This window comes from Grammomys surdaster, unplaced genomic scaffold, assembly GCF_004785775.1.
Source record: "Grammomys surdaster isolate TR1022 unplaced genomic scaffold, NIH_TR_1.0 270, whole genome shotgun sequence".
Taxonomy (NCBI): Eukaryota; Metazoa; Chordata; class Mammalia; order Rodentia; family Muridae; genus Grammomys; species Grammomys surdaster.
This window is the reverse complement of record NW_021604711.1, coordinates 1787036-1809982: the sequence shown is the minus strand read 5'-3', so window position 1 is coordinate 1809982 and position 22947 is coordinate 1787036. Positions and strand designations below refer to the sequence as shown.

Below are 22947 nucleotides of genomic sequence, written 5' to 3'. Positions count from 1 at the left end.
GGCTAGCAAGTCCCAGGGATCCTCCTGCCTCTGCCTTCAGAGTGTGAGGGTTGCAGGTTGCACATCACCACGCCCAGCTTTCTGTGTGGTGCTTGTGATGGGACTCCTGCCCTCAGGCTTGTTACAGCAAGTACTTTATTGACAGCCTCCCTAACCCATTTATTTTGTGGTTGATGTTTTTCCCTAAGTTAAAATTCAAAAACCAATATGTATATATGTGTACCACATATGTACAGGTACCCACAGAGGCTAGAAGAGGGCACCAGATCCCATGGAGCTGGAGTTATAGGTGGTTGTGACCTATCTGACATAGGTGCTGTGAACAGAATTCAGGTCCTCTGCAGGACCAGTCAGTAATCTTAACCACTGAACCATCTCTCTAGCCCCTCATTTTGTGTTTTTTGAAATAGGGTCTCACTGTATAGCCCAAGTTGCTCTCAAATTTGTTTTCCTGATCAGTTTTCTGTATGCTGGGATGACTTTTTTTTTTTCTTTGTAACTGATCTTTAAGAAGGGTGCCAACCAGTCCATTCAACAGACAGACTTCAACAAATGATGCAGGGCTAATAGATCTCCACATACCAAAATAATGAGGTGGGGCAGACTTAACACAATATGGAAATATGAACTAAAAAAGTGGATCAAGGGCTGGTGAGATGGCTCAGTGGTTAAGAGCAGTGGCTGCTCTTCCAGAGGTCCTAAGTTCAATTCCCAGCACCCACAGGATGGTCATCTATAAAGGGATCTGATGCCCTCTTCTGGCACGTGGATGTACAAACAGAGCACTCACATTAAACAAACAAACAAGCAAATGAATGTGGGCCAAGGGGCTGGACAGACAATGATTAAGAATACTGTCTGCTTTTACAGAGAACCCAGGCTAATTCCCAGCACCCACATGGCAGTTTACAACTGTCTGTGGCTCCAGTTCCACAGGGGATTCAACACCCTCACAGGCGTACATGCAGGCAAAACACCCCAATGCACATAATACAAAAATAAATAAATATTTAAAAAAAAAAAAGTGTATGAAAGACAACTAAAACTTTGGGCCAGCAAGATGGTTCTGAAGGTAAGGGTGATTGCTGCCAAGCCTGAAAATCTGAGTTTGATTCCTGAAAACCACATGGTAAAGGAGAGAACTGACTCCCACAAGTGTTCCTCTGACCTCTATACACGTGCTGCGGCATATGTGCATCCACACAGCCACAGACACAACACACGAATGAATAAAAATTTACACCATAAGACTCTCAAGAAAAAAGTATCTGCATACACTTTCCTGAAACAAGATTTGACAATGACATTAAAACTGAGCTAGGATATAGCTCAGCAGTAAAACAGCTGCCTAGTCTATGCAAGGCTTGGGGTTAGTTGTACAGTCAATTTTCTCCAAAAAAGATAACCAAATGGCCAACAACTAAATGAAAAGTAACTCAGCATCATTGGTCAATAAGCCTTTATGAAAATGTAAATTTAAAAACACAGTATCTTCTCACACCTGCTAGGATGGTGACATAGTAAAAGCAACCTGGAAAGCAAGTGTTTCTAAAGCATGTGGGAAACCCTTTGGTGATTCTTGAAAAAGTTAAATGTAGTTACTACATATCTCAGCAATTCCACTCACTGGACTCCCATAATTGTAACAGGTATTCAAACAGGCACTTGCAAATAAGTTTGCAGCCAGTCCTAATTATAATAAACAAAAGGGAGAAACAACTCAAATGCTCACCAATTGATAAACACAATGTGATACATCAAGCCATTAAAATGTTCAATCATGAAAAGGGACAAAAGTACTAACAGGTGCTACAATGTGAATAGATTTTACAAAGGTTATGTTAAATGAAATAAATCCCACACAAAAGACCATGCCTTTTATTTGTATAAAATGTTTAGAATAGCAAACCTAGGCCAGAAAGGGGATTAGCTGTCCATCTTGTCAAACTTCTAATCATACTGGGAGGTGGGAGCAAGAAGATCAAGACTTCAAGGCCTGGGTGTCTGCAGTTGGGCCATCTGTCTGCCTTCTGCAATTCCTTTTTTTGTTTGTTTGCTTGGTTTTTTTTTGTTTGGTTTTGTTTTTGTTTTTCGAGACAGGGTTTCTCTGTGTAGCCCTGGCTGTCCTGGATCTCACTCTGTAGACCAGGCTGGCCTCGAACTTAGAAATCTGCCTGCCTCTGCCTCCCAAGTGCTGGCATTAAAGGCGTGCGCCACCACTGCCCAGCCCTTCTGCAATTCCTTTTTTTTTTAATTTATTTATTTTATTTATGAGTATACTGTAGCTGTCTTCAGACACACCAGAAGAGGGCATTCAATCTCATTACGGATGGTTGTGAGCCACCATGTGGTTGCTGGGATTTGAACTCAGGACCTCTGGAAGAGCAGTCAGTGCTCTTAACCACTGAGCCATCTCTCCAGCCCCCGCTTCTGCAATTCCTAAATAGCTACTTCCTGGAACATTGGGCAACACTGAGCTCAGTTTCAAGACTTTAGCTTTTTTTTTTTCTTTTGGGGGCAGGTGTCAGAATTCATGTTTCAATTTGGAGGAAATATCTCACAACCATCTTAAGTTTGGTAACATATGGTTAGAGATATAGCAATGGCTCAGTGCTTAAGAGCGCTTGCTGCTTTTCCAGAAGAGCACCCACATCAAGGGGCCCATCCCTGCCTATAACTGCAGAGGCCCCAGTGTCCTTTTCTGGCCTTCAAGGGCACAAGCAAGCATGTGGCATGTGCCTGCACACTCGTGCACACACACAAACATACACACACAAATAAAAATAAGATAAATTGATTACTCCAGTTTAAAGAGAGAAAGAAAAAAAAGTTTACGGCCAGCCTCCACTACCTAGGCAACTTTATGGTTAGCCTCAGCTACATGAATGAGATTCTAACTAATTAAAACCTAATTCCCTACTAACAACGATAGTAACAGCAGAGCAGGCTAACTGTGGTGGGCACAACAGAGCTAACAATGGTGCTTGCTCTTTCAAAGAGACAAAAGTTGCCTTCTGGAGCTAGATACTATAATGGTCACACAACCCATACTTTACCACGCCTAAGCTTGTGAGACATTCCCTCCAAATTGAAACATGAATCTCCCAAAAGCCAAGGTCCTGGAACTGAGCTCAAAGTTCTAAGAAGTAACTACTTAAAGACTGCAGAAGGCATCAGGCCCAACTCCAGACACTCAGAGGTGGCAGAGACAACAGACCTGGCAATCTGACAAAACAGCTTATCTAAGGAAAACAGCTAACTTCCTCATTCTGTCCAAACAAATCTTTCTCCCTACTCCCAATCCTTAGCTACAAAAATCTCAGCCTAAAGGAAGTAATGTGTATTCTCTTGGACCCTGATCACTGAGTGCTGAGGTCCTATGCCCTGGTCATGTCATAGACAGAACTGCAAACACCACTTCTCTGGCATTAAATATCAATTGCTTTAGCTGTTTGAGGTCATCTAGTTTCTCATCTTTTACTTCTTACTACAAACTTAATTCTTACTTATCCTTACAGAACAACACAGGTCTCAAAATATGGCTGACGAGGGGACAAGACTGAACTCTAAAGCAATTGAATGTCTTTCATTCTCTACCTCACCCCCATTGTCTCTATATAACTTGCCAGCTGGAGACAAGATAGAAGACTGTCTTCTAGGACTGCCAGCTTTCTGAATAAAATACTGTTTTAAAGATCCAATTCCTATCTGTTCATTGGTATCGACAAAGCATCAATAATCTCTTTTATTCCAGCTTTGGCATTCTGGTTATAGTAGATGTCTTCTAAGTGCCATGATGGTACAGTATTAAGAATCCCTGGCTTCACCGGGCAGTGGTAGCGCACGCCTTTAATCCCAGAACTTGGGAGGCAGAGACAAGCGGATTTCTGAGTTCGAGGCCAGCCTGGTCTACAGAGTGAGTTCCAGGACAGCCAGGACTACACAGAGAAACCCTGTCTCGAAAAACAAAAAAACAAAAAAAAAGAGAGAGAGAGAGAAAAGAGTCTGGAGGGATGACTCAGTGGTTAACAGGACTTGCTGCTCTTTCAGAGTTCTTAGGTTTGATTTCCATATCCCACATGATGACCCACAACCATATGTACCTCCAGTTCTAGGTGATCTGATACCTATTCTGTCCTTGGTGGGCATGTGTGTGATACACAGGCATACATATAGGAAAAACACCCATAGACATTTTTTTAAAAAAGACATTTAAGCAGTAGTTAGGCTGGATGTCAGCCTGTAACCCCAGTACTTAGAAGGCAGAGGCAAACAGATCTCCTTTATTCAAGGCCATCCTGGTCTACTTAGCAACTTCCAGGACAGCCAGGGCTACATAGTGAGATCCTGTCTCCAAAATAGAAAAAAAAAAAATTACTCAAAGACATTTTAAGGAGGTGAAGTTAGGGGCCAGTGTCTACCTAACCTTGTCTGCCCCTTGCCCCTTCCTGGTATTTCAAAACTGGAGGCAGAGGTGTGGGGATTCAACTATTTGCAAAACGGACCGGCTCTTAGGAAGGACCTCAGTAGAAGTGATAATGCAACAGTTCTTGGGGTTTACCCTTCTCATCTTCCCTTTTCCCTTTGTCAGGAGACAATTCTATCTCTCCTGTATCTTACAATCAGCCTATAGGAGTAGTAATTGACTTCTCCTCTAGATCCCAAACCTAAGTGTTACCCCTAGGGTGCCACCAGAGACAGTAAAGTCACAGGGACTGCAGAAGGCAGGGACAGGATTCGATAAGTAAGGCTTGAACGCCAAGTTTAAGAAGTTGGTTACCAGTTTCCAATACTATTGAACTTGTGATTCACCAAGGAAGAATTTTAAAATACGTATTTTCTCACAATCGCTCCAGACGCAAAGAAGAGAGACCAATCCTCAACTGGTATTTGAGACGACCAGATAGATACGATGAGCAAAGATCTATCAAATACGTGAAAGGGTTTACATTTGCGAGAGGCCAGAAAGCTAGAGAGAGCCTAAGGTGTGAGGGCGGCCAGGAGAGGCCCGCCCGCAAAATAGGCGGAGTCGCTTTCGCCTGGGCTTTGGATACCCAAACGCGCTGTCCGACTTTGTGGGCGTTCCTCAAGGAAGCAGAACCGAAATGCTTCTTACCCGCCTCATACGACCGTTGGACAGCAAGTCGGCGATTCCCTTGGCAGCGTCGTTTTTCTCCGCCACGCAGAGAACTTTTCGCACTCCTCGGAAGGCCATTTCCATGGCAGCGCGGGACAGGGCACGGCCTCCAGGCCGTCGCTGCCACTGAAACGCTAAGAGAGTGACCGGGAAGATCATTCCCTAGGCCCTGCGCCAGCAGCAACTCCACAGGTGCCCGTGCATGCTGGAGAACACAGACGAAAAGCCACGAAGCACTCTGAGAGCCACCTTAATAATGCACTTTCTCCAGGCAAATGCCACCTCGATCAGAAACCCACACGTCCCAGTCCCGCTTAAACTCGCGCTCACAGACAACTTCCGGCAACTGTGCCACAGAGCAACCTTGAACTACAACTCCCAGAATGCCTCATGCCCCGGGCACTCTCAACACCGTTTTTCCTCCTCTCCTCCACCCCACTGTATTCTACTTTCCCTTTCTTTATGACAGTGGTTAGTTAACAGGACCTGTCCTCTGGAAGGACTGATTGGCAGGGCCTCTTAAAAGGCGCCACTTACTTGGAAGTCTGTGTGCGCGTTTCCGGGTCACGCGACGCTGATGCTTGAGAGTCATGTGATACCAAGATGGCGGTGCCGCGGTAGCTTCTCTGGGACAGTACCGTCCTAGGATCCGCGACAGTTTCTGCTCTTAGGTCGTGCAGCGGCTCATTCGACTGATTCTGCGGTAGCCCGTGGCGAGAATTAATGACCTGACCAGAACTGGGGCTATTGATGTCGCCGGTAGGTTCCAGGGAGTGCTGGTGACCTCGGTTCAGAAACCTTGCGCCGGCCGGGGTAAACGCTGGAGAATGGCCAGCCTCCGTCATCCGGACCTGCAGCTTTGGAGTTTATGAGGCTTCCTAGGACATCACAGGTTCCAAACCTCGAGAGTCTGCGGGAATTCGAGATCTTCGTTGTGTGAGAGGGCAGTTTAGGATCCCCGGAAGTGCATAGAAGGCCGCAAGAACTTCGCTTTCTCATCCAGAGGCCTGACTCCCCCGTCGACTAACCCTGCACTATTTTCATTTCCTCTCAATGTGCTCTCCATATTTCAGGAAATATGATCAGCGCCCCTGATGTGGTGGCCTTCACCAAGGAAGATGAATACGAGGAAGAACCTTACAATGAGCCCGCTTTGCCTGAGGAGTACTCAGTTCCTCTGTTTCCTTACGCCAGCCAGGGGGCTAATCCCTGGTCTAAACTGTCTGGGGCCAAGTTCTCCAGGGACTTCATCCTTATTTCCGAGTTCTCTGAGCAGGTGGGACCCCAGCCCTTGCTCACCATCCCCAATGACACCAAAGTTTTTGGCACTTTTGATCTCAATTACTTCTCCTTGCGGATCATGTCAGTGGATTACCAGGCTTCATTCGTAGGCCATCCTCCTGGTTCTGCCTACCCCAAGTTGAACTTTGTGGAGGACTCTAAAGTGGTACTGGGAGACTCCAAGGAAGGGGCCTTTGCATATGTGCACCACCTTACCTTGTATGACCTGGAAGCCAGGGGCTTTGTGAGGCCCTTTTGTATGGCTTATATCTCTGCAGACCAGCATAAAATCATGCAGCAATTCCAAGAGCTCTCATCTGAATTTTCCAAAGCATCTGAATGCTTGAAGATGGGGAACAGGAAGGCATTCGCTGGGGAACTTGAGAAAAAGCTAAAAGACTTGGATTACACAAGGACAGTGCTACACACAGAAACTGAGATCCAGAAGAAAGCCAATGACAAGGGTTTTTATTCTTCTCAGGCAATCGAGAAAGCCAATGAATTGGCCAATGTGGAGAAGTCCATCATTGAACATCAAGATTTACTGAGGCAGATCCGCTCATACCCTCGTCGGAAGATGAAGATACCTGATTTGCATCCTGGTGATACAGAGCATACCCAGGATCATGCTGACCAGGTATCCACTACCTCTAATCCTGAGGAGTCAGCTAATGCAGACCTTTATACCTGCAGGCCAGCTTACACCCCCAAACTCATCAAAGCAAAATCCACCAAGTGTTTTGACAAGAAGTTGAAGACCTTGGAGGAGCTCTGTGACACTGAGTATTTCACTCAGACCCTGGCCCAGCTTAGCCACATTGAACACATGTTCAGAGGAGACCTGTGCTACCTCCTGACCAGTCAGATTGACAGAGCACTTCGAAAACAACAGCCCATAACAAATTTCCTCTTTGAAGATTTTGTAGAGGTTGATGACAGGATGGAGAAGCAAGAGAATGTGCCCTCTCAGCCCAGTCAGGAGAGCCTGCCTTCCAAGCCTGCAGAAGAATGCCCCATTCCTAAAGTGTTAATTAGTGTTGGCTCTTACAAGTCCAGTGTGGAGTCTGTATTGATCAAGATGGAGCAGGAACTTGGAGATGAAGAGTACAAGGGAGTGGAGGCAACAGAGTCAAGCAGTTTTGACCCCCAAGAAAACCTGGACTACCTGGATATGGATATGAAAGGGAGCATCAGTAGTGGGGAAAGCATTGAGGTTCTGGGCACCGAGAAGTCAGCTTCTGTGTTGTCGAAATCTGACAGTCAGGCCAGCCTCACCGTGCCATTGAGCCCCCATGTAGTCCGTAGCAAAGCAGTCAGCCACAGGACAATCAGTGAGGATAGCATTGAAGTCTTAAGCACCTGCCCTTCTGAGGCCCTCATTCCTGACGACTTTAAGGCCAGCTACCCAAGTGCCATTAATGAAGAAGAAGCCTATGCAGATAATGAGGGGGCCATCCATTTCCGGGCAAGTGCCAGCTCACCAGAACTGGATGAGACTCAGGAGGGCAACTTGGAAAATATCCCATCCCAAATAGACTCCAGCTGCTGTATTGGAAAGGAGAGTGAAGGGCAATTGTTGCCTCTCCCAACCCCAGCCTACACTCTTTCTGATGAGGATGGTGTGGTGAGCATTCCCCCACAGCACTACATACAGAAGGACCAGGGGCTCCATGTGGACTTCGGGATGGAAAACACAGACCCTTCTCCCCGAGATAACAGTTGTGAAATGTTCCCAGCTTATGAGCTGGATCCAAGCTGCCTTCTGGCTAGCCGAGATGTTAGTAAGATGAGCCTGGATAACTACTCGGATACCGCTAGCTACATGGGCAGTATGGCCTCCACCAGCTCAGACAGAACCCCCTCTGCACCTCCTGCCGGCCTATCCTCTGAGAGGCACAAAAAGAGGGCTGGTCAGAATGCCTTAAAATTCATCCGCCAGTACCCTTTTGCCCACCCAGCCATCTACTCTCTGCTCAGTGGGAGGACACTTGTGGTCCTAGGCGAAGATGAAACCATAGTCAGGAAGCTGGTAACTGCACTGTCCATCTTTGTTCCCAACTATGGCTGCTATGCCAAGCCGGTGAAGCACTGGATTTCCTCCCCTTTGCATATTATGGATTTTCAGAAGTGGAAGCTTATTGGCCTACAAAGGTAATTGGTTCCAGGTGGTGGGGAAAAGCTCTAAACATTACAGGATGAAGCCAGTTTAGGATCTGTGGACCCTAAAAAGGAAAGCTGGCTTCCTAGACAGTAGCTAACCCTACTCACGGTTCTTAACCTTTGGCAAATCACTCTTCATCCTGTTGCCTTCTCTGTCGTGGGCCAGGGGGTTCACAGTTGCTAAGTGATTGCCAATCCTGGCTCCTCCCCACTTCCATGTCAGAACTGTTTGGGAGAATTAATTTCCTTCTGTATGTGTATGGTGCTATCGATAGAACCCAGGTCCTGCGCATGCTAGGCAGACACATTACTTCTTGTATCTACATGCCCTAGGAGAGTGTTTTAAATCGTTAATTCCCAGTCAGATTCTGATTCCACTTGTCTGGGGTAAGAACTGCAGCCTTGGTCCAGTGAAGTCAGAGAATGACTAGACTTGAAGATCTTATGTTCTGACTCCAGGTCACAATGTTGTAAAGGATTGTGGCTGTCACTGTGGAAGATATAGAACTCCAATAACTTGTACTCTGCTGTCCTATTTGCTCTGAAAGTTGGAGTCACAAGAGCTTGTCCTTCCCCTGTTTGAAATCCCTTCAGTTATATGGTGCTATCCTGCCAAGACACATTCACATAGATATTTAGATAGGTCATTCCTGTGTTCCAAGAAAATAGGAAAATAAAGTCGACTTATTGATAGACCATTTGCAATGGTCATTGCATGGTCACTACCCAGTGCCAGAATTACAAGGTAATCTAGCCATGTTGACTCTGGCCTCCATCCTGTCACTGTCACCAACTTAACCTCTCTGAGGCTATTTCCTTCACTGCAGACAAATGGCAAGTCTGTTTTATGGTCTGTACAAGTGTGCACTCTCTTAAAATGAAGGAGGCAGAAAAGACCACAGATTTCAGGGAGGTGCCCTCAAAATGACAGTTGAGCCACTGCACAGAATCTCAAGTGGTGAAGTGTCTGCTAGCATATGAGATACCATGTGAGTATCCTACTGAGGAGGCGCAAACACTAGGAACGTTCCTGCACAAATGTCAGTGTCTGTGCAGTGCCTGTGCCCTAAAGGACGACTTACTGGGGGTCAATGTGCCAGAAGCGGCATGGCAATGGGTAGGTCACAGCTAATCCAGAGACGCCCTGGGGAAGTGAGGTGAAACCGGGACACTAGAACACTGTGAGGTGAAAACCATTAGAGGTGTGGTGGTTGCAGAGGGAGCTTGCAGGGGGCTGGGTTATGGGTGCTGCCACCCTCACTGTGGTGGATTTGTTGGGTACCTCTCTTGTGCAGGGGACTCCTGTGCTCACCTTACAGAACTATAGAAGGGCCCAGATTGGGAGTGTGTTATTTTAGAACAGTACTTGGCCTTAGAATTGATTTGCTGTGTCGAGGCCAGTCTGGGCTGCATTAGAAGACAGGGGCTTTTAAAAAAAGTGATTGAGAGAGGTGCTTTTGTGTAGTGGTTCTCTTGTCCACAGAGCTGTGAGCAACAGCAGGGCTAGTTCTGTGAGGTGGGTTCATATAGGTCTTCAAGTCTTGGCTTCACTTGGAACTGCTCAAACAAAGGTTTTAAAGAACCTCACCTTGAACCACTAGCTTCACTGGCCTTTGGTTCTTTTCACCTATACAGGCCTTCTGCCTGGAAACAGGGTTGGAGCAGCCAATGGTGAGTCTGCCATCGTTTTAAATAAAATGCCAGGGAGAAATATGTGGCTTGATAAACAGTAGTGAAAAGATCAGGAATGATGGGTAAGCAAGACCCAGTTCTAATGGGAGCGAGAGTGTGACAGAGGCTTAGGCAGAGTCCTAGCTGGGTGACCTCAGACTCCTCATCCTTGTAGCCTCCCTGGTTTGGATGGCAACAGTCTAGGTTTGGAAGAATAGACTGTGTTCACTGAAATGGAGCACAAAGCCTGGTTGTGTATTTGGCTTCCTGAGTGAGGAAGAATTTTGTGGGAAACAGAAACAGACGAACTTGGAAGGAGCCAGCATCTTACCACCACTGGGAGGAAAGAAGTGCTAATGCCGAATTTTGTGAAATGGCCTAAACTGGACATCACAACGGAGATGGAGGGTCAGACAGGTAGGAACTCAAGCTGAGCCTGGTGGGGAGAGGAGCTGCACTTGCTAAGCTCAGGTTTGCCTGGGACCCCCAGGAGTAAAGACACACTGAATGTGATAGAGAAGCTGGTGTGGAGTCTGCAAGGCCCTGGTTGGGGTGTGGCGAGTGGTGAAAGAGGGCTGCTGAGGCACTAGGAGTGGCAAGGGGGTAGTCCCGAAGAGGACACTCTCTTCAGAGTTCTTACTGTCCTCATGAACTAACCTGTTCATGAGGCCCCAATTCTCCCTTGTTCGTGGGGTGTGCTGTATCAGGGTCTAGGGCCTGTGTGGGTCTTACCATGGTCTCCAGGCCTTTCACAGTCCCCAGGCCCCACTCAGGTCCAATTTGCCCACGACAAGACAACACTCTGGGACATTCTTCATTGTAGTCTCAGCTTGGTTAGGTAGTAGATGCTTAATTAACCACTGTTAAATGCAACAAGAAGGGAAAAAATATGGTTCCAGTGGCCTTTCTTGTTCTATAGCATCATGTCTGACATAAGCCCTAAATATGTAAAATCTCTGTCAGTTCTATTTGCTAGACCAGTGTGGTAATGCTACTTTTGTGGGAAGATTGCTTTTTTTGGAGAGGGGGTGGGTGGGTATTTTTGTCTTTGGCTTGGTTTGTTTTTTTGAGACAGGGTTTCTCTGTGTCCTGGCTGCCCTGGAACTCACCCTATAGACCAGGCTATCTCAAACTCTAAAAAGATCTGCCTGCCTCTGCCTCCCAAATGCTGGGACTAAAGGTGTGTGCCACCTCTGCCCAGCTGGGAAGACTGCTCTAAAAGAGAGCTTTTCTGTTTTTTGTGTTGCTGGAATGGAAACCAGGGCCTGTGCATGGCGTGCAAATGATCTACCTACTCTTGTCCTACCCTTGAGTAAAGCTGTTGTTTTTACAAGTTTATTACAGATTCAAAGGTGGGAATTTTAAGAGGGGAGTCTCAGGGCACTATGCTTTCTGAACTAGACATGAAGGTTGGCCACATGGTGGGCAAGCAGCCAGCTGATGGGTGGCGGGCAGGGGGGAGCATTCGAGTGAATAGGGAAAGAAGAGGAACTGAGGCCTTTCTGAGTTGGGACTTAGAAACTTGCGGGAGGATTTTAGGGGACAGCCTCAGGAGGCTGAGCACTTGCCCTGTTCCACTTCAGCCCTGAAACACGCTGCTGGGCCGTAGGGACATAAACCAAGGGAGACACAACTCAAGGTCTCTAGAAGAGAGAGTTCGTTAGCAGTTGCCATACTGCTGGGAGTGGGCTGAGAGTGGTAGCCGTACCCCACTGCAGGCCAGGCCCCATCCTTAGGTGACTTGTCTTGTCCCTTTGGTTACCCCAGAAAGAATGAGGACAGTGAGAAATGGAGATGAGGCTCAAAAAGGGTAAAACGATTAACCAAGCTAAGATCCAAGACGAGGGAAGCCCGGGTGTGCTTCAGTCTGCTGTGAGAATTCCAGGTTAACCAAGCTAAGATCCAAGACAAGGGAAGCCCGGGTGTGCTTCAGTCTGCTGTGAGAATTCCAGGTTAACCAAGCTAAGATCCAAGACGAGGGAAGCCCGGGTGTGCTTCAGTCTGCTGTGAGAAATTCCAGGTTAACCAAGCTAAGATCCAAGACGAGGGAAGCCCGGGTGTGCTTCAGTCTGCTGTGAGGAATTCCAGGCAGAGCAGGCAGGCAGACAGACAGATAGTTCTGGAGCACCACTGGAAGTTTGGCTCACTATGTGGAACATCCATTTAGGCAAGTAATAGATGCATCAGAGACCATCAGGAGTTACACTGTCAAGTGCCCCGAAGACCAAAGCACTTGATCTTCCTGTAGAGCCAGCTGAGTGTAAGCTGGTTTGTGGACAGTGAGTTTCATCTCCTAAGGAGCTGCTCCCATTCTTCTAACCCTTGGCTATTTTTCTGACCTTGGCCTATCTTTTTCAGAGTGTCCTCTCCTGCCAATGTGGGTACCCTCCATACCCTGAGTCGTTATAGCCGCTATACAAGCATCTTGGACCTGGACAGCAAGACCCTACGCTGTCCCCTGTACAGGGGTACACTGGTGCCCCGCCTGGCTGACCATCGCACTCAGATCAAGCGGGGCAGCACATACTACCTTCATGTCCAGAGCATGCTCACCCAGCTCTGCTCCAAGGCATTCCTCTATACCTTTTGTCACCACTTGCATCTGCCTGCCCACAGTGAGGAAACACAAGAAGCAGTGGCCAGCAGACAAACCAGCTTCCTAAAACTAAACCTGGGACTAGTGAATGAGGACATCAGAGTGGTGCAGTACCTGGCTGAGCTGTTGAAATTGCACTATATGCAGGAGTCACCTGGGACCACCCACCCACTGCTCAGGTTTGACTATGTCCCCAGCTTTTTGTACAAAATCTAAGGGTTCCAGCCACTGTGACCAAGACTTGTGACAGAGTATGGGAAGGGAGAAGGGTTGGTGTGACTAAATGGTTACCTGAGCTGGAGTGTTGAGCCTTCTGGTGTCAGTGGGAAGGAAACAGGTGGCAGTTATAGTTCCAACATAGCCCTGGGCAGTGTGTGAAGTGGGCTGAGCAGAGGTAGCACCTGGCCCTCAGAGGTAGCTACAAAAACAGTAGCGGCTGCTCTTGGTTCGTTAGGGAAGTAGCTCCCAAATAAGGGGGTGTCCTTAATTTTCAAAGGATCAGCAGACTGAGCAGGAAGAGAAACCTCCAGACTCTGTGGGACTCAAAAAGATGAGGCTAAGTAGCCAAAGCCCAAATAACATCTGAGTGGCACAATCAGCCCAGGAACTGTGAAGATGTGGTAGGACGCAGGACAGCCATTGCCTCCATCTACCTCTACCAAGGCCCGTTACTTGGCTTCCTGGAGCCCAGTAACTGAGGGGGAGCTCCTGAACAAGGACATGAAGGAACAGTGCTCTGGTCGGTTGGAGAGACACATCTGGGCTATGAGGGTTGCAGACCACAAACAGCCTCTGTCCTGTCTTTGCTCTATCAAGGAAGTGTTCATCAAATCCCTGGAGTCATTGTGACAGTGGTCACTAGCCCTGGATGTGAACCAGATGCCAAATGGCTACAGCCAGTTTGAGAAGTACCTTGGGAGCTGTAGATGAAGCAGACCATAAGGCCATCACCACTGTGCTTGGCAGGATCTGCCCACTGGCTCCTCTCAGCCAGAACATTAACTCTGACTTCCCCTGGAAGATTTGCAGACACTTACCTCCTGAGGGCTTGTGGGCTTGATGACAACTAAGTTCTGGCTGGCTAGCTGGTGTACTGACTGAAACATAGCAGCAAGGATGTCCTGTACTAGCTCCTGGGTGGCTATCTTTGTAGACACATCTGGGAGGCAGTGTACACAATCATCCCCATGTTGTTCCTTTCCCTTTGAAGGCACTTTGCACCTGGGAGGAAGGCACCTTTTAGTCCCCACCTGATCCCCTGGTGGCCATCATCATGACCTCCCGGGATTCCTGTTGCAGCTCCTCTTGTGTGCATGGAATGCTTCTCACAATCTTGAAAATCTTTTCTCCCTAAATAGGAGAAGCTCTGGTTGTTACTGCTGCTTTTAAATTTGCTCCAAAAAGCTACAGTAAATTGGACCTGGATCAGCAGCCTGATATATGCATCAGTTAGATGCTGTGTCCCCGTCCTCAGGTCACACTGTGTCAGCAGGTCACACTACTGAGGTCTCAAAGGAACCTGTGGAAGCCAAGTAACTAGATGGCTTGCAGCATGTCACTCTTGTGTCACATTCCTTGCCTAGGTCTTTGACACAAAGTTGCAGTCTGTTGATGCTGGTCAATGACTTCAGGTCATGGTCCCTTTTTCATGTTAGAGGGTATGTGATTTTGTTTCTGAGCCTGTGACAGAACCAGAAAGGTGGCACTGTCTCCACTAGTTTGTACCTGTTACATGCATTACAGATACCTTGGTGGCTGTAGTTTCTCCTCATGGGCCCCTCATCTGCTATTGCTTCTTAGTGTTTGTTGGCTAAGTGCCATTTTCTCAGGCCTCCAATGAAAGAGTGCTAGAGTTCAAGAGCCAGGCTGGGAGGCGGTCAGTTGCTGGTACCACTGCCTAACATGGGGGACTCTAAAGGTGAATACTGTGCCCGTGCCGAGAAAGGCAGCAGCCATACTTGGCCTTCTGGATACTGAAAGCACATACACTTCAGTGGTCTAAAGTAGGGGTAAACATGCAAGTATCTCCTTGGCATTCAGCCACAGGGTGGCTCAGAATACAAGACTGGTGGGAGTGGGCAGAACAGTTCTGTGTGGCAGCCATGGAGACGAACAGGCGCCTCTCTTGAGTGGTTCCTCACAAAACTGACAAGGGTTAAACTCCGTTTGTGGTTTTATTTGTTTGTTTTTGAAATGGGATCTCATATAACCCAAGCTAGGTTCAAATTTAGTATGTAGCCAAGCATAACTCTGAACTCTTGATCCTTCTGCCTTGACATCCCAACTGCTGGAATTACAGGTGTTTGCCACCAGAACCAGTGTCTAGGTTTAGACTTGGGATGTAAAACTTTGTTGGCTGATTTAAAAGGATTAATTAATGCTGAAATCATGCTTCCTCTCAGAGTATCACTCCTTGGAGCTGAGTTTCGATAGAGGCAGTTAATGCTCTGTTCCTTTGCTTTAGAGGACTGGAATCTTCTAAAAGGTAGTATGTGTACACCTTGATGTTATGGAGACTTATGCAACAGGACTCAACTCCTCAAGTGTCCGGTTGGTCATGGGCACAGTGACACACACCTTTAATCCCAGCACTTAAGAGAAGAGGCAGGTAGAAGATGCCTGCAACCTTGAGGCCACCCTGATCTGCATGATGAACTTCAGGCCAACCAAGGCTATGATACTGTCTCAAAAAACAAGTTTCTATTTGAAGTGTTTCTCAAGTACTAGGCTAGTAAAGCTTCTGATCCCCCCTACATGCTGAGATTGCATGCCTGTCATAAGTTTTACAAATTGAATCCAGGGCTTCATACATACTAGGCAGACACTATACCAACTGAGCTACATCCCTAGTGTGGCTAACTTAATAAAATGCACTATTAAAGACACCTCACAGGCAACGGAGCTACTCACTACTTCTTTATTCCTATTTTGAGCCCTGGCACTAAAACTGATAAGTTGCTTGTTTCAACTTGACTGCCAAGCAATTGCTACTGCAGTAGCTAAAGTTGCTCTTCAACTTGGAACTGGACTGTAGTTGGGACCTGATCAGGTACAATATTTAAAATATAAACAGTTTCAACTTCATCTAAATTAGTTCCTGTTTCATAATCCTAGGAAGACCAGGAGGCCTCCCTTCTCCTTTGCCAAGTATTAAAGCCAGCAGTTGAGCTCTGTGGTCCTGGAGGCATAGCTTCTAGAATATCTTGTATGCGTCTTGGCCACCCGTCTGCTATGTTAAGTCCATGCCATTCCCCCAGCCTGGATGTTGTATATTGGACCAGTGTGTCACCACCATGGTTCATCTCTCAGCGATGGATGATGCATCAGGTATGCAAGGCCTTTGGAGGAACCAAATCCTCACAGCAGTGAGGCCATCCAAGCTACTTTTTACTTCCCTAGAAAGCTCCTAAGAAAGTGCCTTGGCTTGTACTTTGAAACAAGCCAGCTTTCTGGCTTCACTCTAATACTGTGATCAAACTGTAATCTTTAAGGGAGGCATACTCACTCTTATGCTGCAGAAAGGAGAGGGAATTTGTTTTCTTTTCCTCAGAAAGCAAAGCTTCCTTTGAGTTTAACATACTGTTTCTCTGAGCCCTTGGCCCACTAAGATCTGATTCTGTTAAAGCTTTGGGAAGGAAGGAGGAGGAGGGATAGAGATGTAGCAATGAAAAAAAGAGCATCCCACAGGGCCCTAACTGGGGCCAGCTGTCTTCAGCTAGGCAGGAAGCACAGGGGCCCCACAGAGTTGAGGGAACCAATATCCCACCACACCACATGCAAACTGACACCACAGTCTTCTCTTGTGGCGACAGTACCAACAGTGGACCAGCTCTCAGGGAGCTTTGGCCAGACTATCTTATGCCGGACAGCTGGAGCTGCAGGCTGGACAGAGGACACAGCAGTTGCAGTAAACGACATACTCTGTAAGGAACTTGTTTTCTAAGAAGCTATTTTATTACTGCATGTTCATACTGTCTATAAATGTGTCCCAACCCTGCTTCAGTCACAGTACTGGAACCAGAGCACTGCGGATGTGATCATGTCCCACAGGCATCATGCACAAAAGCTTAGAGTAAATGCCAAATAAATAGTATGAGGAGTGTACTTTTTAAGATATTAATTTATTTGAGTTCAGATATTTTTAAAATATAAAAACTGGTTGTATTTTTTAAAGATATAATTCTTGTAGACATTCTGTGAGTAAAAATTTGATTGTCCATATTAAAAAGTTACTGATGGTTTGCAATTCAGTGATGTAAAAATAAAGACTCTTTCAGAAGGTAGCATTTGGGTTCCTAATTGTAGGAATTATTTCAGGCAGGCGGAATATAAAACCTTTAGCCTCTGCTGATTCTTAAACCAGGAAGGGGTTTGTACACCGATGGAGACAGCCAGCTGTACAAGATTTTTTTTGTGTATGTGTCCTAGGCATGAACCCAGGGCAGCACTCACAGGGAATATGTGTATTTTCTCTAAGTGATATCCCTAGCCCTTCTATTTCATTTCAAGCTGCTGACAGTATTTTTTCTTTAAAACAAAATTTTCTGTGTATCGCTATTTTGCCTGCATGTATGTGTATACTTCATGTGTGCCTGGTGTCCTCAGAACCAAGAAGAGGGTGTTGATTCTCTGGAACTGGAATTACACAGATGGTTTATGGAAGAGCAGCCAGAAGTGCAGAGCCTTCTTTCCAGCCCTAACACTAACTTCTTGCTTATACACTTACCTAGTTTATAACCTCAAACTTAGAGCAGAAAACTCAATGCTCCTCTGGTATCTGGGCAACAGAAAAGGAAGAATGGAAAATACAAGGGTGAAGTTAAACATTTGCTTACCTGCCACAGGACCCACTGAGTAAGCAGAAAGGACAATTCTGGAATCTTTAATAGCTTTGCCTCATATGCATGAGTGAGGAGGTCAAATGGCTACAGAACACGTTTCAAATTTCAAGTCCTTAATAACCTGTTCCCAAAATATTTGAAAACAGGTAAACAGAAACACCCACCAAAGCATGATGCAGCTCAGTGGTCCACTTCACAGCCTCAAGAGGGCACAGAGTTCACAGGGTCCAGGAATAATACTACCCTCTTGGCGAACACAGGCTGTGCTAGCCCTGTCAGAAGTCGGGAAGGCCAGGAAGCAAGAATTTGGAAGCAAAATTCTCCACTTCTTCCCGGAGAGTTGCCACAGCACTCTGGAACTTCTCATCCCCTGCCAGCTTCTCCTTGAACTCTTTCAGCGTGGCCCTCACGGCCATGTGGCTTTGAATCTGCAAAGTCAACTCTATCCCTGTGCAAAAGACAGTGTCATGTGGGACTTCCTTCACTATATATCCTGTCATAACTCATAGGTGTCAATGGTCCCCTCAGGTGATTCTGGGATGTGTCCCTTTGCAGTGACGTTATTTATAAACCTCATACAAGAGGGATTTGTAGACAAGAGTGGTTTTGTTGTCTTATCCCGTGCTCTGACCAATAGCTGGGTCCTAGGTACTAAAACACATCAGAAACTCCATACATACAAGCAAGATATGTGAACTTCCAATATCTCATCCTTACCTCTGTGGATAAAATGTGCTACTTTTCGGAAGTCTTCTTCCAAAAGTCCTCGGGATGTCAATGCCGGAGTCCCCAGACGAAGTCCACTGGGCCGTAATGCGCTCTTGTCACCTTTAAGACAAACAAAGCTTTGAGCTGTGCCTAATACATCACTGTATACACACAATATTTTAAAAAAAAAGTTGGTCCCAGATCCTGGTCTGTGGATCCCTGCTTGATCTACCAAGGAGGCAAATGACTTAAAAACTAAGATCTGAGGATAAATAAGTATATGGGCCACTGTATTAACCTATGAGAAGTAGTCCTTTGTGGTGTGGCCCTGGGTCCTTCCAGAGTCCTAACATCTGTCAGGGCCTAACAAAAGAAATGCTACTTGGTTTTAAAGAGTCCCTGCCTTTTACCAGCAGTGCCACCCAATTAGCCTTTTCTTTTCTGCTCTTCCTCTACTATGGTCTGTCTGTCTCCTAAGCTGAATACTCTCATCAACTGTTAACAGTGGCCGAAAGAAATGCAGATAGGATGACTGTGGAAGAGAAAAGCATGGAAGAGTCTCACCTGGGCAGGTATTCTTGTTGCAGGCAATAGAACAGGCTTCTAGTACCTTCTCAGCCCTTCCGCCATCAGTACCCTTAGAACGCAGATCCATTAGGATCAAGTGATTATCAGAGCCACCTGGAAAGAGTTGGACAGAATGGAATACTGGAGGTTGACACACAAGAACTTGCTGCTATGAAGAAAGGTCAGCAGACATGTTCCAGATCTAACTTGGAAGAGGACAGGAGCTCTCATACACGACAGAGGGCTTGTACAAAGGGCTGTGAAGCTGCTGCTTTAAGCATCCAGTGGCTTCTGTAGCTCAGACTGCCCACACCAAGACATGACAGAGGCCCACAAAGGCTGAAAAGAGCTCAGTTTTTCATATTCTGTTAACAAATGACTCTAGGTAAATGTTCTACCACTGAGCCACATTCCTAAGCCCTTGTGAAGCCAATTTTAAGAGGCTCCTTCTGGGACAGGCATTGGTATCACATGCTTTTAATCAATCCCTGCACTCGGGAGGCAGAGGCAGGTGGATCTCTTATTTGAGTCCAGCTGGGAGTTCCAGGCCAGTCAAGACTACGTAGTGAGACTTTGCCTCAAACAACAAAAACAAAAAGAGCTCCTTTTAAGTGGCTGGCACCAGAGTAGTGAGTAGGGATTCAATTAATCATGCAGATGAAGTAATGACCAACATGTTCAGAAGGTTCTGTGCTTTTGTTCCAAACCCCATGAGGCTGGTAATACAGACCAAAGATCCTTCATTCAAAATGCTGAGACCAGGGCTTGTGAAATGGCTCAGAGGTTAAAAGCACTGGCTGCTCTTCCAGAGGTCCTGAGTTCAATTCCCAGCAATCACATGGTGGCTTCACAACCATCTATAACAGGGTGTGATGCCCTCTACTGTCATGCAAGCATACATGCAAATAGAGCACTCATATACATAAAATACATAAATTAAAAAAGAATCCTGAGACTAGCAGCAGTGTTTGAGATTTGAGGGTTTTTTCTTTCACGTTTTAGAACGTTGCCAGACCTCATTGGTTGAACATCCCTAAACAAAAATTCTAAAACATTTTAGGCAATCTGGCTTGTGTGCAAAGCCTTCAGATTTGAAAGAGATGCTCAACATGTATTAGTGACACGGAGAGTGCTAACACTCAGATCGTCAGTGCTCCCTAAAACTTCATGGTCTACTCTAGCATTATCACAAGGTGACAGACCTATGAGAGGTGGGCCTGATGCTGGGCATGGTGGTACATGCCTGGATCATACCGAGTAGTCAGAAATTGGAGGTCAGCCTGGGCTATATAACGAAATCCTGGTTCAAAATTAAATCCCCCTCACACACCAAAAACAGACTAGGTAGGTCTTTAAGTCACTGGAAGACTGAGGTCTCAGCCCCCTTTTCTCTTTCTTGTAGCCTGACTGAGAGCTAAACAGCTGTGCTCTACCACAAGCTCTTACCATGATATACTGCCCAAAAGCAAAGGGGCTAATTGGGTTAATCAACTGTGGACATAGCAGGACAGATGTTCCAAAAGTAAGCCACTGTCTGTGTAAGCCAAGCATTCAGGCACTTATTCGACACAGCTGGCTAACAGATGGCTACAGAATGCTCTGACATAGCCCCAAGTCATAAACAAGTTTCAGCCTCTAGTTCTTTCCACTTTGAACTTTTAAAAAAAGATTTATTTATTTATTATGTATACAATGTTCTGTCTGCCATGTGTGCCTATACATCAGAAGAGGGTACCAGATCTCATTATAGATGGTTGTGAGCCCCCATGTGGTTGCTGGGAATTGAACTCAGGACCGTTGGAAGAGCAGACAGTGTTTGTTCTTAACCTCTGAGCCATCTATCCAGTTCCACTTTGAACTTTCATTAAACCAGGGTGTGGGCTTAGAAGACCACTTCTCACTTCATCTGCAGGCTGTGCTACAGGAATGTTCTCAAAGTCTGCAGCCTAGTTTTGCACAGCCAAGTCCATATATTTGCTGACTGGTGTCTATCAACTAACACTCTGGAGTCTCAGGGGCCCGTATGAAAGAAAAATGATTGGTATCTCACAAGGTGTGAACACGATTTAAATTTTATACCCAATGCTTGGCAAGAACCAGGGAGTACGGTGGGCTCCTGGATGATGAGAGGGATGTTCAAAAGGGAGGGATGGATGTTGCCCCTGTCTACAAATCAGTGTCAGCTGTAATCTTGACATCTCTTATGTGAGCCTCAGCTGTTCCCAGAATATGCAGTATCCATGTTGGGTGTCAAATGGCAGTTACTAAGGTATGTAGAAGGGAAAGACCTACAGCTGGAGATATGCTATCTGCAGTGGCCAGAGTCATTGCAGTGGTGACTCAGATGAGCAAAGAGGCAAGACTTCTGTATATCCATCCAACAGAGAAATACAATCCAGCACTATGTGCATTCATTATACCTGTGACTATTTTGTAGCCTAGCTCTGTGAGTGCATCAGACAGAGCCCTGCAGTTGGCCAACACCTGGAGCTGGTAGATTTTGAATTCTGTAGTCATGGCTTGCTTCAGGGTCACAGCAATACCTGATTAAAGAGACAGATTTAAAAACAGGTTGTGACTCAGGAGCAGGTCTTGTTTTCAAGAAGCCTAGAGTCTGTAAACCACACACCCACACACCCACACCCACAAACACACACACACACACACACACACACACACACACACACGAGTGCCCAATTATTTACTTCAGTCTTTTTCTTCTTTATAGTGCTAGGGTTACAACCCAGGAAAATGGATTGGACTACACCCCCATAGTCCTTGCTCTATCTAGCCCTATAATTACCCTGCCAACCTTGCAGACCTCACCAAAGTCACTCCCTAAGGACTGCTTTGGAGGTAATTTTATCTCTAGGAATGGAAGCCCAGTGGTAATCTGATTACCACAAGAATGGATTTTAGTCCTTTTTAATGCTCGATATATGAAAATGATTCTTTGTATGAACAAAGTCAGTGTCTTCTGTAGTTACATTACACAGCATTCTGAGCTGTACTCCACAGGAGGGACGGCCTGCTTTCCCCTTACTACTTAGGTACTTGACACCTTTGTAATGACTCCTGGGAGCTCTTTGACTACAAGGCACAAGAATCAGAGCACCATGAAATTCCATGTACTCGAGCCCCGGTTTGGAGCTCTTGTCTGCCTGTGGAAACACATTGGTGCTTGGGTACCAGCAAGCCCAGCATAGAACTTGGGTAGCAAGAACTATGAAAGCTAAGCATACAAGCACAGTAGATAATCTGAAAATCTGCCCAGGGCCCACAAAGTGCCATATCCATACACCCTCTCTACACTAATGTACTGCATTGAGTTAAACTGGTTTCTTTCTTTCTTTCTTTTAAAGATTTATTTATTTATTTTATTTATGAGTACACTGTCGCTGTCTTCGGACACACCAGAATAGGGCATCCAATCTCATTATGGATGGTTGTGAGCCACCATGTGGTTGCTGGGATTTGAACTCAGGACCTCTGGAAGAGCAGTCAGTGCTCTTAACCGCTGAGCCATCTCTCCAGCCCCGTTAAACTGGTTTCAAACTCACTAGTTTTGAGATCCTCCCCACTGCTGCCTTTTCCTCTCTAATGCTGGCATTACAGGCATGTGCTACGAGTCCCCACCCCACTTTAATGTATATGGGTGACTGACTGATTGGCTTCCCTAGATGTCTATGCATCACTTCCATGCCTGGTGCCTGTAGAGACCAGAAGAGGTTATTGGATTCCCTGGAATTGGAGTTACAGATGGTTGTGAACACGCTATGGATGCTGGGAATGAACCAGGAGATGGCTCCGCAGTTAAGAGAACTGGCTGCTTTTTCCAATCTCAGTATACACACAGATGTCTTGCCTGAGACATCACACCTTGACTTGAGTGCCAGTCACTGCCAAATGACAGCAAGATGACTGTAACAGGTATCTATAAGCAATTCAAATAGAATTACAATAGGGCTCCCTTGGAACCCAGGAGT

At 46.2% G+C, this 22947-nt stretch overlaps 3 protein-coding genes across 4 annotated transcripts in view; 1 reads left to right on the top strand and 2 right to left on the bottom strand.

Moving 5' to 3' along the window:
• Positions 1 to 5451, bottom strand: part of Top3a (DNA topoisomerase III alpha) — a 39744-nt gene extending 34293 nt beyond the window's left edge. Inside the window, exon 1 of the mRNA XM_028776587.1 lies at positions 5117 to 5451. Coding sequence (XP_028632420.1) covers positions 5117 to 5296 — 180 coding nt within the window. The 5' untranslated portion in view covers positions 5297 to 5451. The remainder of the gene's footprint in view (positions 1 to 5116) is intronic.
• A 269-nt stretch (positions 5452 to 5720) lies between these two features.
• On the top strand, positions 5721 to 17128 carry Smcr8 (SMCR8-C9orf72 complex subunit). The gene is made up of 2 exons (XM_028776571.1): positions 5721 to 8569; positions 12608 to 17128. The coding sequence occupies exons 1-2, from the start codon at positions 6216 to 6218 to the stop codon at positions 13059 to 13061; spliced, it is 2808 nt and encodes a 935-aa protein (XP_028632404.1). The 5' UTR covers positions 5721 to 6215; the 3' UTR covers positions 13062 to 17128.
• The window catches only part of Shmt1 (serine hydroxymethyltransferase 1), a 20387-nt gene continuing 14387 nt past the window's right edge, over positions 16948 to 22947 (bottom strand). For both annotated transcript variants that reach the window (XM_028776572.1, XM_028776573.1), the window contains 4 exons: positions 21382 to 21504; positions 18959 to 19075; positions 18404 to 18514; positions 16948 to 18134 (listed from right to left, as the gene is read on the bottom strand). In XM_028776572.1, the coding sequence (XP_028632405.1) occupies positions 17962 to 18134; positions 18404 to 18514; positions 18959 to 19075; positions 21382 to 21504 (524 nt within the window). In that variant the 3' untranslated portion in view covers positions 16948 to 17961. The remainder of the gene's footprint in view (positions 18135 to 18403; positions 18515 to 18958; positions 19076 to 21381; positions 21505 to 22947) is intronic.

Coding starts and splice junctions, on each gene's coding strand:
- Smcr8 (XM_028776571.1), top strand. CDS start 6,216: ATGATCAGCGCCCCTGATGTGGTGGCCTTCACCAAGGAAGATGAATAC. Junction 8,570..12,607: donor AAGCTTATTGGCCTACAAAG/GTAATTGGTTCC, acceptor TATCTTTTTCAG/AGTGTCCTCTCCTGCCAATG.